This window comes from Panulirus ornatus, chromosome 48 (genome assembly GCF_036320965.1).
Source record: "Panulirus ornatus isolate Po-2019 chromosome 48, ASM3632096v1, whole genome shotgun sequence".
NCBI lineage: Eukaryota > Metazoa > Arthropoda > Malacostraca > Decapoda > Palinuridae > Panulirus > Panulirus ornatus.
In genome coordinates, this window is record NC_092271.1 from 29,717,562 (window position 1) to 29,734,348 (window position 16,787).

At 46.5% G+C, this 16,787-nt stretch overlaps 1 protein-coding gene across 1 annotated transcript in view; it reads right to left on the minus strand.

Annotated features, from left to right (window-relative positions):
* Positions 1-16,787, minus strand: part of LOC139764000 (calcitonin gene-related peptide type 1 receptor-like) — a 167,102-nt gene that overhangs the window by 44,114 nt on the left and 106,201 nt on the right. The window contains exon 3 of the mRNA XM_071690472.1: positions 13,968-14,078. Coding sequence (XP_071546573.1) covers positions 13,968-14,078 — 111 coding nt within the window. The remainder of the gene's footprint in view (positions 1-13,967; positions 14,079-16,787) is intronic.

Consider the following 16,787-nt stretch of genomic DNA (forward strand, 5'->3'; position numbering starts at 1 on the left):
AAGAATTGCTTCAGAAAATAAAAGGATCCCGTGAGAGAAAAATGGCGGCTATTAAAGCTATTCTGGTCGTAAATGCGAGTGTGGAGGATTGTCATCATCCAGTGTGTGGAGGATTGTCATCATCCAGTGTGTGGAGGATTGTCATCATCCAGTGTGTGGAGGATTGTCATCATCCAGTGTGTGGAGGATTGTCATCATCCAGTGTGTGGAGGATTGTCATCATCCAGTGTGTGGAGGATTGTCATCATCCAGTGTGTGGAGGATTGTCATCATCCAGTGTGTGGAGGATTGTCATCATCCAGTGTGTGGAGGATTGTCATCATCCAGTGTGTGGCGGGTGACCAGCCGCTCCTGCACCACCGGTTGACTCAACAGTCAGAAGGAATCAGTCAGTGGACGACTGGGTCAATGTAGCTCAACCACTGAGTTAGGTTACCACCACCACCACCACCTGTGTACCGCTCCCGTGCATCAGTGGGAGGTAGACCAGTCGGGTATACAGGGTTTACCGTGCAGGAGGCACGCGCGTCCAGTAGGGCGTGCGTCTGTGTGGTGCCTCGCTACCTCACTTGCCGCAAATGTTGGCGATTTGCGTTGAAATTCCCTCAGTAAAGAGGAGGTTTGTGAGGAACTGAGATAATCCTGCTGAAACTCTTTAATGTAAGATAAATTCCTCTTCCTGGAATGATGTACAAACATATCAAGCTCAAACCAGTTTGTTTTGGAATGTAATTTCATATATCTTTAGCGAGAATTTGTGGAAGAAGATATAAAATGAATATCAAGAAGCAAATCTCGTCTATCACCGTAACGAAAACATTTCTGCGGCAAAACTTTCATGTTCAGTATGATGTTTCAAGATCAAAGTTCTCTCAGCTTTTGTGGAGCTGATAACACCGTGACGTGGTTAGAGCAGCGTGACGTGGTTAAGAGCGGCGTGACGTGGTTGAGAGCAACGTGACGTGGTTGAGAGCGGCGTGACGTGGTTGAGAGCGGCGTGACGGAGCACTTTTGTGCCATCTTCAGCACAAATACAGAGCACTGACTTCCTAGGGTAAGAGATGCGTGAAATCATTGACCATTACGAGCGAGCAGAACAAGAGTCCTGGATAATGTTAATGGACGTAGCGGGAACTTCCACAGTCTGGAGAGTCCAGTAATGGGGCTCTTGCGCAACTCCTTCGTCTAGAGTTTGAAGGAATTGCTCGGAATAAGAACTGTAATCCAGCATTGTTGCAGGCAGGGAGGACATTGAAGGATGTAATATGATTATTGTTTCTACTTCGTCATTATTCTCGTCTCCAGGTTTCCATGTTCCAGTTCCCAGTTTCTTCCTCACCTCAGCTTGAGTAAAACCTGCTGACTCTTGTGACGGTTGCCTCATCATGAGTGTACCTGACCCAGCAAGTCATGAGTTCAGTTTTATATCTTATCATAACTCAGGTCAGATGATCAAGCCTCTGTGAGGTAAGCCCAAGTTCAGCATGGCCAGACGTAGGACAGCTTCGTGGTCCAGAGTGAGCCAGATGTTGACAGTTCTCCCTCTTCGTGGTCCAGAGTGAGCCAGATGTTGACAGTTCTCCCTCTTCGTGGTCCAGAGTGAGCCAGATGTTGACAGTTCTCCCTCTCTGTTGGTTCAGTGGATGAAGGGCATTACCCGTCACATGAAGAAGTAACTAACCAGGGAAAACAACATCAACCAACAAGGTACCGTAGTTCTGATGAGGGTGACGGGTTCCCCTGAACCTCACAAGTCATGATCAATGAAAGGGAGCAAGTGACTCGCTTAATTTTTGCTTTACTTAAATTCATTTTAAGCAGGTTGTTAGTCACGAAATCAACCAACAACAAGGTTGCAGAGGTGGCAAGACGGGACATCTGTGCTGGAGAAGAATTTCAGTGACGAGTCTATTGTGGACTACACAAGACGTAGTGGAAGACGTTCTCCGTGTACTCGAGCATCGCAGAAATACACGAGAACATACGAGAAATGTTCGCCCAGCGGTACTGGGAGAATGGTGTCCTGCCCGTGTGCTCGTAACACACCAGCACCATCCATACCCTGTCGTGCCCTCCACACCGGCGACCAGTAATTCGGAAATGTTCGTCGTTTTCATTTTAATTTTGAAGATTCATATCAACTTCCTTGTTTACGTCGCCTTTTCGAGTTGATCTTGTGAGGTCAATCAGATGAGTTCTCAGGTCACTCGTGTTGTATACGGAAACATTTGTATAACTGAATACGTTTGGCTGAGCGGGCCTGGGGGGATGTCCCTGTGAGTGAGGCGTCCGCTCCAACATGCCCGTCCTCCCTGATGGGATCAGGAACACCATTTAAAAGGTTTGCTGATGGAACAATTTCAAAGATCCTGAGGGACCGTAAAGGTGGACCTGGGTGTACAGTAGGGTCAGAGGTTGACCCTTGGGCTTTGAAGAGCCCCTGCGTGAGGTGAAGAAATGGCCCTCACTAGAGGTGACCCTGGGCAAGGAACGTTGACAGAGGCCTGACCTGGGGTCAAGTACTACAGATCTGGGTGACTCATTCAGTGAGATGGTTCTCCCCACCAGCCGCCCCACGGCCAGGTTCCACAGGGTCCCCCAATTAACCGCCCCAGGGGATGGGGACACAAGGCCTCCCAACTCATCATACGTCACATAACTGCCTCTCGAGACGCACGTCAGGCACGGGTCTGGCCGGTATAGTGAGGACGGCTCAACTGGCTAGGTTACCTCTCTGTCTGTCTGTCTGTCTGTCTGTCTCTCTCTCTCTCTCTCTCTCTCTCTCTCTCTCTCTCTCTCTCTCTCTCTCTCTCTCTCTCTCTCTCTCACCATAACCTATCAGATGAAATGCCTCCCACATTTATTCTTTTTTTGAATCGTTAGAAATGATCCTGTTTTGTTAGTGGTTACGAAGATTTGCATCCGAGTGAAAATATATATAACGAATCGGTGCGATGGACGAATGATAACATGAGAGGGACGAACATGACTGACACAACAAGATCCACCTGTACAGCACAACACCCCAACTTACATCACCATCACAGTACACCACAGTGACCCCTGAGTCACCACACAACCCCCCTGCTACCGTCATGCATCACTAAACACCCCCACCACACATGTCGGTTCCCGCTCTGGGTGACTGGTGGGTCATACACAGTCATGATGGGTAATGTTACATTCTTTACTATCTGACTGTCATGAGCCTTGTACCCGTACCTGTTTGTACTGACTGTCCATGATGGGTAGGACGAGAGACTGTTTAAACTGACCAGATTGCCACAGTGCGTGGTGACTGGAAAATGAAATGCACAGGAAACATGTGCTATAAGTAGAAATGAATAGATATGTGAACTGATGAATAAATGTATGAAGAGGAGGAAGACCAGTAGAGTATTGTAGAGGGAGGAGGAGGGAGGGATAGAGAGGAGGACGGAGGGTGTGAGGGAGTGAGCCTTGTGTCTCTGGCTGTCGTGGACGTCCTCCTCCCGATCCTGATGGGATATCATGACCCACCAGCACCTCCCATGATCCACCAGTACCTCCCATGATCCACCAGTACCTCCCATGACCCACCAGTACCTCCCATGACCCACCAGTACCTCCCATGATCCACCAGTACCTCCCATGACCCACCAGTACCTCCCATGACCCACCAGTACCTCCCATGATCCACCAGTACCTCCCATGATCCACCAGTACCTCCCATGATCCACCAGCACCTCCCATGATCCACCAGCACCTCCCATGATCCACCAGTACCTCCCATGACCCACCAGTACCTCCCATGACCCACCAGTACCTCCCATGATCCACCAGTACCTCCCATGACCCACCAGTACCTCCCATGACCCACCAGTACCTCCCATGATCCACCAGTGCCTCCCATGATCCACCAGTACCTCCCATGACCCACCAGTACCTCCCATGACCCACCAGTACCTCCCATGATCCACCAGTACCTCCCATGACCTACCAGCACCTTCCATGACCTACCAGCACCTTCCATGACCCACCAGTACCTCCCATGATCCACCAGCACCTCCCATGATCCACCAGTACCTCCCATGATCCACCAGTACCTCCCATGACCCACCAGTACCTCCCATGACCCACCAGTACCTCCCATGATCCACCAGTACCTCCCATGACCCACCAGTACCTCCCATGATCCACCAGTACCTCCCATGACCCACCAGTACCTCCCATGACCCACCAGTACCTCCCATGACCCACCAGTACCTCCCATGACCCACCAGTACCTCCCATGATCCACCAGTACCTCCCATGACCCACCAGCACCTCCCATGATCCACCAGTATCTCCCATGACCCACCAGTACCTCCCATGACCCACCAGCACCTCCCATGATCCACCAGTACCTCCCATGATCCACCAGTACCTCCCATGACCCACCAGTACCTCCCATGACCCACCAGTACCTCCCATGACCCACCAGCACCTCCCATGATCCACCAGTACCTCCCATGACCCACCAGTACCTCCCATGACCTACCAGTACCTCCCATGATCCACCAGTACCTCCCATGATCCACCAGTACCTCCCATGATCCACCAGTACCTCCCATGACCCACCAGTACCTCCCATGATCCACCAGTACCTCCCATGATCCACCATTACCTCCCATGATCCACCAGTACCTCCCATGACCCATATGTATATATATATATATATATATATATATATATATATATATATATATATATATATATATATATATATATATATGTGAATATATGTGAATAAGAGCAAGGTTATTAGGTACAGTAGGGTTGAGGGTCAAGTCAATTGGGAGGTGAGTTTGAATGGAGAAAAACTGGAGGAAGTAAAGTGTTTTAGATATCTGGGAGTGGATCTGGCAGCGGATGGAACCATGGAAGCGGAAGTGGATCATAGGATGGGGGAGGGGGCGAAAATTCTGGGAGCCTTGAAGAATGTATGGAAGTCGAGAACATTATCTCGGAAAGCAAAAATGGGTATGTTTGAAGGAATAGTGGTTCCAACAATGTTGTATGGTTGCGAGGCGTGGGCTATGGATAGAGTGGTGCGCAGGAGGATGGATGTGCTGGAAATGAGATGTTTGAGGACAATGTGTGGTGTGAGGTGGTTTGATCGAGTAAGTAACGTAAGGGTAAGAGAGATGTGTGGAAATAAAAAGAGCGTGGTTGAGAGAGCAGAAGAGGGTGTTTTGAAATGGTTTGGGCACATGGAGAGAATGAGTGAGGAAAGATTGACCAAGAGGATATATGTGTCGGAGGTGGAGGGAACGAGGAGAAGAGGGAGACCAAATTGGAGGTGGAAAGATGGAGTGAAAAAGATTTTGTGTGATCGGGGCCTGAACATGCAGGAGGGTGAAAGGAGGGCAAGGAATAGAGTGAATTGGAGCGATGTGGTATACCGGGGTTGACGTGCTGTCAGTGGATTGAATCAGGGCATGTGAAGCGTCTGGGGTAAACCATGGAAAGCTGTGTCGGTATGTATATTTGCATGTGTGGACGTATGTATATACATGTGTATGGGGGGGGAGGGGGGTGGGCCATTTCTTTCGTCTGTTTCCTTGCGCTACCTCGCAAACGCGGGAGACAGCGACAAAGCAAAAAAAAAAAAAAAATATATATATTTTTTCCCTGGGGATAGGGGACAAAGAATACTTCCCACGTATTCCCTGCGTGTCGTAAAAGGCGACTAAAAGGGGAGGGAGCGGGGGGCTGGAAATCCTCCCCTCTCGTTTTTTTTTTTTTAATTTTCCAAAAGAAGGAACAGAGAATTGGGCCAGGTGAGGGTATTCCCTCAAAGGCCCAGTCCTCTGTTCTTAACGCTACCTCGCTAATGCGGGAAATGGCGAACAATTTGAAAGAAGAAAATATATATATATATATATATATATATATATATATATATATATATATATATATATATATATATATAATATATATATATATATATATATATATATATATATATATATATATATATATATATATATATATATATATAGAGAGAGAGAGAGAGAGAGAGAGAGAGAGAGTTGTATTTCTGGGATACTAAGATAATCTACCATCATCCTCCAACCTTATGAAGAAGGTCGTATCCCACTGGGCTGCCCCACCGTCAAGAATAATGACGTGTTAATTAAAGACATTAAACTTCGGCAGTTAAACACCTTAATGAACAACTTCGTCGCTATATACATAAACATTAGATGATCGTCTGCATAATGACACATCTGTGATCACATTAATTCCCTGACAAAGTCTCAAACAGTTGGACTTTGTTAAATATTCATGATAGACGACCAAGAATGTTGGAATCTTCACTTCTGACGTGTGAATCTTCGACGATATTGCAGAGTTGTAATACTGCGGGACAAGATGATGTAATGCGGGTTATCTAGTAATCGTAATGAATAGGTAATGTGTGTTATGAATGGTGGCTACATATCCTCCAGCATGATAATCCATAAACAACACCATCTGATCCTACATCCAGGTTCCTGGCCATGTTACCTGTGATATTCTGGCTATGTTACGTGCAGCGTCTAAGTGACGTTTATTATAAGCAGCGTCCAGGCTATGTTTGCTATGTTAAGGTAACCAGGTTATGCCCACTGTGTTACATTAAGCGTCCAGGCCATGATTGCTATGTTACGCGTAGCCTTCAGTTTATGTTTGTTATATTATATGGATCATCCAGGCTATGTTTACTACCTTACCCGCCTCCTGTGTTGACCTTTGGCAGGAAATCCACTGAGTTCTTCAAGGATAACCTCAGAGGGAGCAGCCTCTCACAGGCGCACGCACGCACGTATGTATGTATGTATGTATGTATGTATGTATGTATGTATGTATGTATTCCTATCAGTCCACGGGGAAAATGAAAGACGATAAGTTCCCAAGTGCACTTTCGTGTAATAATCACATCATCAGGGGAGACACAAGAGAGAAATATAACACTCAGTTGATATACAACGAAGAGACGAAGCAAGGACTCAATTTGGTAAACATGCGATTGTCCAAGACAGACAACGAGCGTATGCTCAGAGCACAGTAAGTACCACCCACCCACTCTCCCCACACGGTGTCCCTCACACTCTCCTCACACGGTGTCCCTCACACTCTCCTCACACGGTGTCCCTCACTCTCTCCTCACACGGTGTCCCTCACACTCTCCTCACACGGTGTCCCTCACACTCTCCTCACACGGTGTCCCTCACACTCTCCTCACACGGTGTCCCTCACACTCTCCCCACACGGTGTCCCTCACACTCTCCTCACACGGTGTCCCTCACACTCTCCTCACACGGTGTCCCTCACACTCTCCTCACACGGTGTCCCTCACACTCTCCTCACACGGTGAACAACAACCCAACCCGGTCTGACCATATAACCTGCAGGTTGGTGACTGTGTGTGTGTGTGTGTGTGTGTGTGTGATGAGGAGGGGGGGGGGTTACATGAAGAAGGAGGCCTGTGAAGGTTGGGTACAACACACAGGCCTCGGGGTAAAGCCAAACCCTGGCGGTTCGTGAGGTGAGGTAATGTGTCCACGGGTTACCCGCTCATTACCTGACGTCCTGTGAGGTGGATTATGGTAATTATGTTGGACGAATATTTCACTGTGACGGGAGGTAGGGCTGGGGCTGACTCCCAGGTGGGGCTGAGGGCTGGGGCTGACTCCCAGGTGGGGCTGAGGGCTGGGGCTGACTCCCAGGTGGGGCTGAGGGCTGGGGCTGACTCCCAGGTGGGGCTGAGGGCTGGGGCTGACTCCCAGGTGGGGCTGAGGGCTGGGGCCGGCTCCCAGGTGGGGCTGAGGGCTGGGGCTGACTCCCAGGTGGGGGTGAGGGCTGGGGCTGACTCCCAGGTGGGGCTGAGGGCTGGGGCTGACTCCCAGGTGGGGTGAGGGCTGGGGCCGGCTCCCAGGTGGGGGTGAGGGCTGGGGCCGGCTCCCAGGTGGGGCCGAGGGCTGGGACTGGCTCCCAGGTGGGGCCGAGGGCTGGGACTGGCTCCCAGGTGGGGCCGAGGGCTGGGGCCGGCTCCCAGGTGGTGGTGAGGGCTGGGGCCGGCTCCCAGGTGGGGGTGAGGGCTGGGGCCGGCTCCCAGGTGAGGGTGAGGGCTGGGGCCGGCTCCCAGGTGGTGGTGAGGGCTGGGGCCGGCTCCTAGGTGGGGGTGAGGGCTGGGGCCGGCTCCCAGGTGGGGGTGAGGGCTGGGGCCGGCTCCCAGGTGGGGGTGAGGGCTGGGGCCGGCTCCCAGGGCACCACAATACTATGGGCCACAACCAACACTGGACACCACATCGGTGGTCGTAATTATATCTAAGATTTGAAAACATGTAATGACTGACCTCCAGATCTGGAGATAATCTGTTATATATATATATATATATATATATATATATATATATATATATATATATATATATATATATAGAGAGAGAGAGAGAGAGAGAGAGAGAGAGAGAGAGAGAGACTTGTGCCAAGATAAGAGGCTGGTTATAGTGTGACACATCATCTGGAGGCTTCTAACGCTTAGCTAAAGTTAATTGGAATATGCAAATGATGATAAACTTAAGTAATAAAGTAAGGCCGTCAACAACAGACTAATTAATCCACTGCTGACCCAAGACTGGAGCAGTCAGGACACTTTATGTACGGCAAAGTTGAGTCTTGCTTAGTGTCACAACTTGGGAAGAATGACATCACTGTAATATAAACAACATCAGGTCAGCAAGCCACAGGACTTCCCCACCTGGAAGTGTGCACAACAGAGAGGTGTTACCACTTGACAGTGTCCTCGCCAGCCTCACAGTAAAGCGATGACTGCAATATCTGAGGACAACTCGTACTGCTCATATCTTCACCCACAAGACGACGAGCCAAATTTACTTCATCAGGTAATGAGTGGACACCGAGTGTTGGTCACCTGGCGATGTCAGGCCAAACCTGGCGATGTCAGGTGACCAACACTTGTCTTATACAAGATGATGATGACGTCAAGGTCTCGTCTGGTCCACTGCCGCCCCCCCCCCCCCTTCTTCCCCCACACATCATGACTTTACCCATAACGAAGATGACCGTAAACTGGGTCGCCTCATGTGGCATTACGACGTAATTACAGGACGTGTCAGGCAAGGAATGTGTGGGGAGGAGCAGGAGGGATCAGACCAGAGCCGCCTCACAAACATTCCTACGTTTCTGCACACACACACACACACACACACACACACACACACACACACACACACACACACACACTGCAGTTGTCGTGAGGGTTGCCTGTCCTACAGCAATGTTCTGGTCAGACTGGAAGCGCCAAGCTGCCTCTAATGTCACACATGATGTATTAAGTCATTATACTGAAGGAAAATCGGAGACAGAACGACAGATGTATACATAGACTTGTGCTGACATTCGTCAGGGTGTATTGCTGTGCAGTTATTTGGTATGTATTAAGCAGGGTTGATTCTGCTTTGCTGAGAGATTCGCTGTTTGAGTTTCCTGTCCTACAACATAATGTTTGCATATTGCGTTCACTGAACTAGTTCCAACTTGGCTCGACTGACACAGCAACATTTTTTATGGCTTTTGCTCAAGTCAGATCACTTTACCTTTGCTGAAGGAAAGAAAAACTGCGGACGAACTATGTTTATCAGGTTAATGTTTATGAACTGCCGATGAAGGAGGTGCAGCCACTACAGAGCCACGTTTAAATCTATCTTTTCCAAGTTACAACTGAGCCACTCAAGGGGAGGGCAGACCCGCCCGAGGTCACACTCACGTGCATGTAACCCCAGGTGGATGAGGTCACAGGTCTGGCCTGAATCGCCACTTACTACTATATTACAAGTAAGATGACGGAAACTGTAACAAACAGAACTCAGCTCACGACACCTTACGTGGCTGAAGTGTTTCATCGTAATGATATGATCAACCTCATAATGACTACCACTATCCTGCAGGATCCCTCCTGAAGATGACCAGGACAACAACCATCCTGTAGGATCCTAGGAAAGGTCCCTCCTTCTCCTACAGTAGTTAACATCAAGATGTATACACTTACTGCCTTCCCATCACGTTGCCCGAGCTATCAGTCATCTGTATTATCCCAGTCATATGTCACCCTGGTCATCTCTACATGTTACCAGTCATCAATCATCTCTGTATGCTTCCCCAGTCATCAGTCATCTCTACATGTTAACACAATCAGTCATCGCTGTATATTACCCCAGTCATCAGACAGTCAGGTGAGGGAGTGTCTATGTGTGGTGTGGAACCGGCTTTGACCTTGACACGTCCCCCAACCATCCATATGTTCCTCCTGACTTAACCACTTCCATACATTACCTTTATAACCCCCCCACCCACACACACACACACAGTAAGTGCACCAGTAACTTGTGGAATCTGAAGTGAAACTCAATAACCACCTTCATGTTTAACGACCCTTAACATACAATCATTACATTTAAATCGTCGGAAGAGACGAAGATTTTCCCACGGTATTTATACCCAAAATTCAGTCATTAATTAATCACGACATTTACGTCATCTAATTTTCAAGCCATTTATAACCAAACTAATTTTGGCTGATCTAATTAATTATGCAAAGATAATATTATGGCCAGTTTTTCCAGGGAATCTTTTACCGATACAGCTACTTCTATATCTCAGGGTAAAATTTGTGCACTTTGATATATATATATATATATATATACATATATATATATATATATATATATATATATATATATATATATATATATATATATATATATATATATATATATATGCCTTGATTCAATCCACTGACAGCACGTCAACCCCGGTATGCCACATCGATCCAATTCACTCTATTCCTTGCCCTCCTTTCACCCTCCTGCATGTTCAGGCCCCGATCACACAAAATCTTTTTCACTCCATCTTTCCACCTCCAATTTGGTCTCCCTCTTCTCCTCGTTCCCTCCACCTCCGACACATATATCCTCTTGGTCAATCTTTCCTCACTCATTCTCTCCATGTGCCCAAACCACTTCAAAACACCCTCCTCCGCTCTCTCAACCACGCTCTTTTTATTTCCACACATCTCTCTTACCCTTACGTTACTCACTCGATCAAACCACCTCACACCACACATTGTCCTCAAACATCTCATTTCCAGCACATCCATCCTCCTGCGCACAACTCTATCCATAGCCCACGCCTCGCAACCATACAACATTGTTGGAACCACTATTCCTTCAAACATACCCATTTTTGCTTTCCGAGATAATGTTCTCGACTTCCACACATTCTTCAAGGCCCCCAGAATTTTCGCCCCCTCCCCCACCCTATGATCCACTTCCGCTTCCATGGTTCCATCCGCTGCCAGATCCACTCCCAGATATCTAAAACACTTCACTTCCTCCAGTTTTTCTCCATTCAAACTCACCTCCCAATTGACTTGACCCTCAACCCTACTGTACCTAATAACCTTGCTCTTATTCACATTTACTCTTAACCTTCTTCTTCCACACACTTTACCAAACTCAGTCACCAGCTTCTGCAGTTTCTCACATGAATCAGCCACCAGCGCTGTATCATCAGCGAACAACAACTGACTCACTTCCCAAGCTCTCTCATCCCCAACAGACTTCATACTTGCCCCTCTTTCCAAAGCTCTTGCATTTACCTCCCTAACAACCCCATCCATAAACAAATTAAACAACCATGGAGACATCACACACCCCTGCCGTAAACCTACATTCACTGAGAACCAATCACTTTCCTCTCTTCCTACACGTACACATGCCTTACATCCTCGATAAAAACTTTTCACTGCTTCTAACAACTTTCCTCCCACACCATATATTCTTAATACCTTCCACAGAGCATCTCTATCAACTCTATCATATGCCTTCTCCAGATCCATAAATGCTACATACAAATCCATTTGCTTTTCTAAGTATTTCTCACATACATTCTTCAAAGCAAACACCTGATCTACACATCCTCTACCACTTCTGAAACCACACTGCTCTTCCCCAATCTGATGCTCTGTACATGCCTTCACCCTCTCAATCAATACCCTCCCATATAATTTACCAGGAATACTCAACAAACTTATACCTCTGTAATTTGAGCACTCATTCTTATCCCCTTTGCCTTTGTACAATGGCACTATGCACGCATTCCGCCAATCCTCACCATGAGTCATACATACATTAAATAACCTTACCAACCAGTCAACAATACAGTCACCCCTTTTTTGATAAATTCCACTGCAATACCATCCAAACCTGCTGCCTTGCCGGCTTTCATCTTCAGCAAAGCTTTCACTACCCCTTCTCTGTTTACCAAATCATTTTCCCTAACCCTCTCACTTTGCACACCACCTCGACCAAAACACCCTATATCTGCCACTCTATCATCAAACACATTCAACAAACCTTCAAAATACTCACTCCATCTCCTTCTCACATCACCACTACTTGTTATCACCTCCCCATTTGTGCCCTTCACTGAAGTTCCCATTTGCTCCCTTGTCTTACGCACTTTATTTACCTCCTTCCAGAACATCTTTTTATTCTCCCTAAAATTTAATGATACTCTCTCACCCCAACTCTCATTTGCCCTTTTTTCACGTCTTGCACCTTTCTCTTGACCTCCTGTCTCTTTCTTTTATACATCTCCCACTCAATTGCATTTTTTCCCTGCAAAAATCGTCCAAATGCCTCTCTCTTCTCTTTCACTAATACTCTTACTTCTTCATCCCACCACTCACTACCCTTTCTAATCAACCCACCTCCCACTCTTCTCATGCCACAAGCATCTTTTGCGCAATCCATCACTGATTCCCTAAATACATCCCATTCCTCCCCCACTCCCCTTACTTCCATTGTTCTCACCTTTTTCCATTCTGTACTCAGTCTCTCCTGGTACTTCCTCACACAGGTCTCCTTCCCAAGCTCACTTACTCTCACCACCCTCTTCACCCCAACATTCACTCTTCTTTTCTGAAAACCCATACAAATCTTCACCTTCGCCTCCACAAGATAATGATCAGACATCCCTCCAGTTGCACCTCTCAGCACATTAACATCCATATATATATATATATATATATATATATATATATATATATATATATATATATATATATATATATATATATACATATATATATATAAACTTGTGGACCACGAGGGAAAACCAAGGCAGGAAAATTTGCTTCAGTGCATTCGTGTAATTCAACACATCTTCAGCAGCAAATAGTAACATATCACAGATGGAGGAAAATACAGAGAGACGCGAGTAGGTGTGGTCAGCAAGAAAAGAGTAATAAAGTAAGAGAAACTCTACATAGAGTGAGGGCCTCCATTACCCAGGCAACAAGGTAAACACAACAATATATATGCAAATCAATACATTAGCATAATAAGGGAGTTACTGGTGTGTGAAGCAAAATGTTTTCCACCACCGTGAGTCAGAAGGCTCAGTGGCTGCCATAAAGCTCTGGCATGACCTTGCATACTGCTGAGGAACAACATCAAGATATATAGCAAAATAATGATGGATCTCGAACCCAGGAAGACAGGCTTCGAACCCGGGTCACTCTGACGTGGCTCTGAATCTCATGCAACTACGTGACCAGGAGACGTATGCTGAGAGTAGTCCTGACACAGCAAGAGGTGTCATATGACAATATGACACGGTAGGAAGTGTCATATGACAATATGACACGGCTAGAGGGGACATGTCTGGAGGGCACACAGCTTTAGGGGACACGGCTGGGAGGGACACAGCTACAGAGGACAAGGCTGTAGGGGACACGGATGGAGGGGACACAGATGGAGGTGACACGGATGGAGGGGACACATATAGTAAACTTAAAAGAAAGTGACACAAATGGCGGGACACAGGTAGAGGACACAGTAGGACACATGCGGGGGTGGGACACATGGCATACTCACGGTGGGGGTCGAAGCCAGTGATGAAGTCTGGACACTGGACGAAGGCCCTGGTGCCGGCCGGCGTGTCGTTCCAGCAAGACCAACCATCGAAGGTGCGGGGGCAGTACGCACCTGACACACAACACAACAGTGTTAAGATCATAAACAAGATACAGTCATCATCATTCTTCTAAAGTCAACAGACAGATCTAAACAATGTTACTTACACAAACTTATAAAGTGAATTAGATGGCCCGACGCACGAAAATTCCAACCCAGCTTCAGAGGAGGTCACATGTGATGACTGCCTCGGAGGAGGAAGGTAGAGGAGGAGGGTAGAAGTGGAAGGTAGAGGAGGAGGGTAGAAGTGGAAGGTAGAGGAGGAGGGTAGAAGTGGAAGGTAGAGGAGGGGGGTAGAAGTGGAAGGTAGAGGAGGGGGGTAGAGGTGGAGTTACTCTCTTAAATGTTTTCTTTCATTTCGAGTCGTAGCAGCAGGTCCCCTTGATGACGACTGCTGCACCAGACACGATAACACACATGGGCAAGGTACCCACCCCTGACCTGGGAGGTCTTGTTCACTGAATGTCTCCATTGTTATATACGCGGCATCTTGAGTCAGTCCTATGGCTACATTATCATTCAGTTTTATTTTTTCTTGCAGTATTATTCTGCAGTAGAAATAGTGCAATTGCTTCCAACGTAGTAAGTGAGTCTGTGTTTACCTGCCGTGATCAACGGTTGGAAAGGTTGTTGCATCGAGTTTTGGTTGTTGATTTGTTGTTATCAATTTCTATGGTCGGTAAAAGGTAAAAGTGTTTTGTTGGTGTAAATTTTGTAACGGGAATATAGATCGTTTACAATAATATCTCGTAGAAAATATAAATGTTTGAGTGTTTGTGTTACGTGAAACATTTCTTGTTACATTTCAAAAAATGTTCCTGAACATAAGGGTAGGTCTCGTCCATTGTACAAATGTTGTGAAGTCCAGATGGATTTTTATCCGAGGAAAAATATTGGTTCGAGATAAGTGGCACACTGTCTCGATCTGTCATGCCACAGTTCGAGGATATCCCTCAGTCGCAGTCCATGTCTTCCTACAGCAAGTGTTTCCTCAAGTTCAATTTTCTTGAAAACAGAACCGAACTTATTTTTCTATTTTACTTATATGTTTTACAAACTGCATCTCCTAATATTGCAGTTCATGATTCTTTTTCTTCTTATCGTTATTACAATATTATTGTGATGTTATGCTGAACCAAGGCTCAAAGCAGAGGACGACCGGCCAGGCCCCGGAGTTGTGGTCGACCAGGTAGGAGCCGTACGGCCACCGTCCTGAGGGTAAGATTGTTCACATTGTTATCTACGTTTGAAGATAAAGACGTGTATGATTACCACTTGTTGTTGTGGTCATGATCACTGGATGCCCGAGACTGCTCTCAGACCTACGTCATGACAGCGGTATACGAGAGTTGATTGTGTTGATAAGTTTCTGGCGAAATGCGGTGTGCACAACCAGGTGGACAGGGAACCAAGGCCCCACCTGACGCAGCCAACAAATCATGCACTGCCCTCATGACCCGAATTGCCATATCCTCGGTGTAAAGTAAATTCACATATTTTCCAAAAGAATTTTCTGTTTGTGTGGTTGGTCTTGCCTGGGTCTACTCCAGGCTAAACATTATCAAACACAGAGCACATATAACAGTTCAGGTAAGTGTAAATATTAGTACATGTTTCTGATAATAATCGTGGCTAGTGTCTGCCCACACTCACAGTCAATAAGGAAAAATGTTACTTCCATTGTTCACCACTCAATAGCCTCTCATGGAATTACCCATAAAAATTTTGATGAAGACGGAAATAAAACTAAATGTTTTGGGAGAGCAATTCACTGGTTTCAACTGGCAACAATCTGGCCAACCAATCAGCAGTCCCAGGCTTCCATCCACGACAGGTTACTATTGTGTCAGATGACACACAAACCTGTTGGGTCACCTCCATCAGACCACGAACCTGTGACCTTGATCCTGATGTTTTTCTTGTTAAGGTTGTCGGTCCATTTGGTCACGTTAGCCTCAGTCTCACTGGTGGGACAAAAGCTTCCGACTCTTGTATTATCGATCAATGTGTTCACACAGACGAACAGGCAAAGTGACACACGACCACGCCACTCAGACAGACACTAACCAAGCCATGGGTCCATCCTGCTGGCCACGTACGTCTTCATGATGCTCTCCAGCCAGAATCATGTTGAAAGCTGTTCTCGTAAAGTTCATGACGCATCACCATTATCAATCCAGCTCCAGTCATACACGAGATATTTTGCCAGACACAAAGGTGCGTCTTGTATCAGCGCTATTCACCAGCGTAATCCTGCGTCCTGGCCAGGGAAATGAAGGCGCTAGTGGTAGCAACACACGCACCAGTACACACAAAAGAATTCCAATAAGTTTCATCAAGAAGAATAGAACTGCGTATATTACATGTTCTACGCAACCACCTGAGTAGCTTATATATATATATATATATATATATATATATATATATATATATATATATATATATATATATATATATATATATATATGGATAGAGATACAACAGACCTTTTCATTAATTTGAAATAGTCTATATTCTATATTCCTCTCTCTCTCTCTCTCTCTCTCTCTCTCTCTCTCTCTCTCTCTCTCTCTCTCTCTCTCTCTCTCTCGTGCAGAGGAAATATAGAAGCCTTAGATCTGTCCATCACAGAAGACAGAAGGATAAAGGTTGACCCGATCACAACCTTCAAGTTTTCAGCTAAGCTTGATGACGCAGACAGTGAGGAGATGTTTGAGAGAT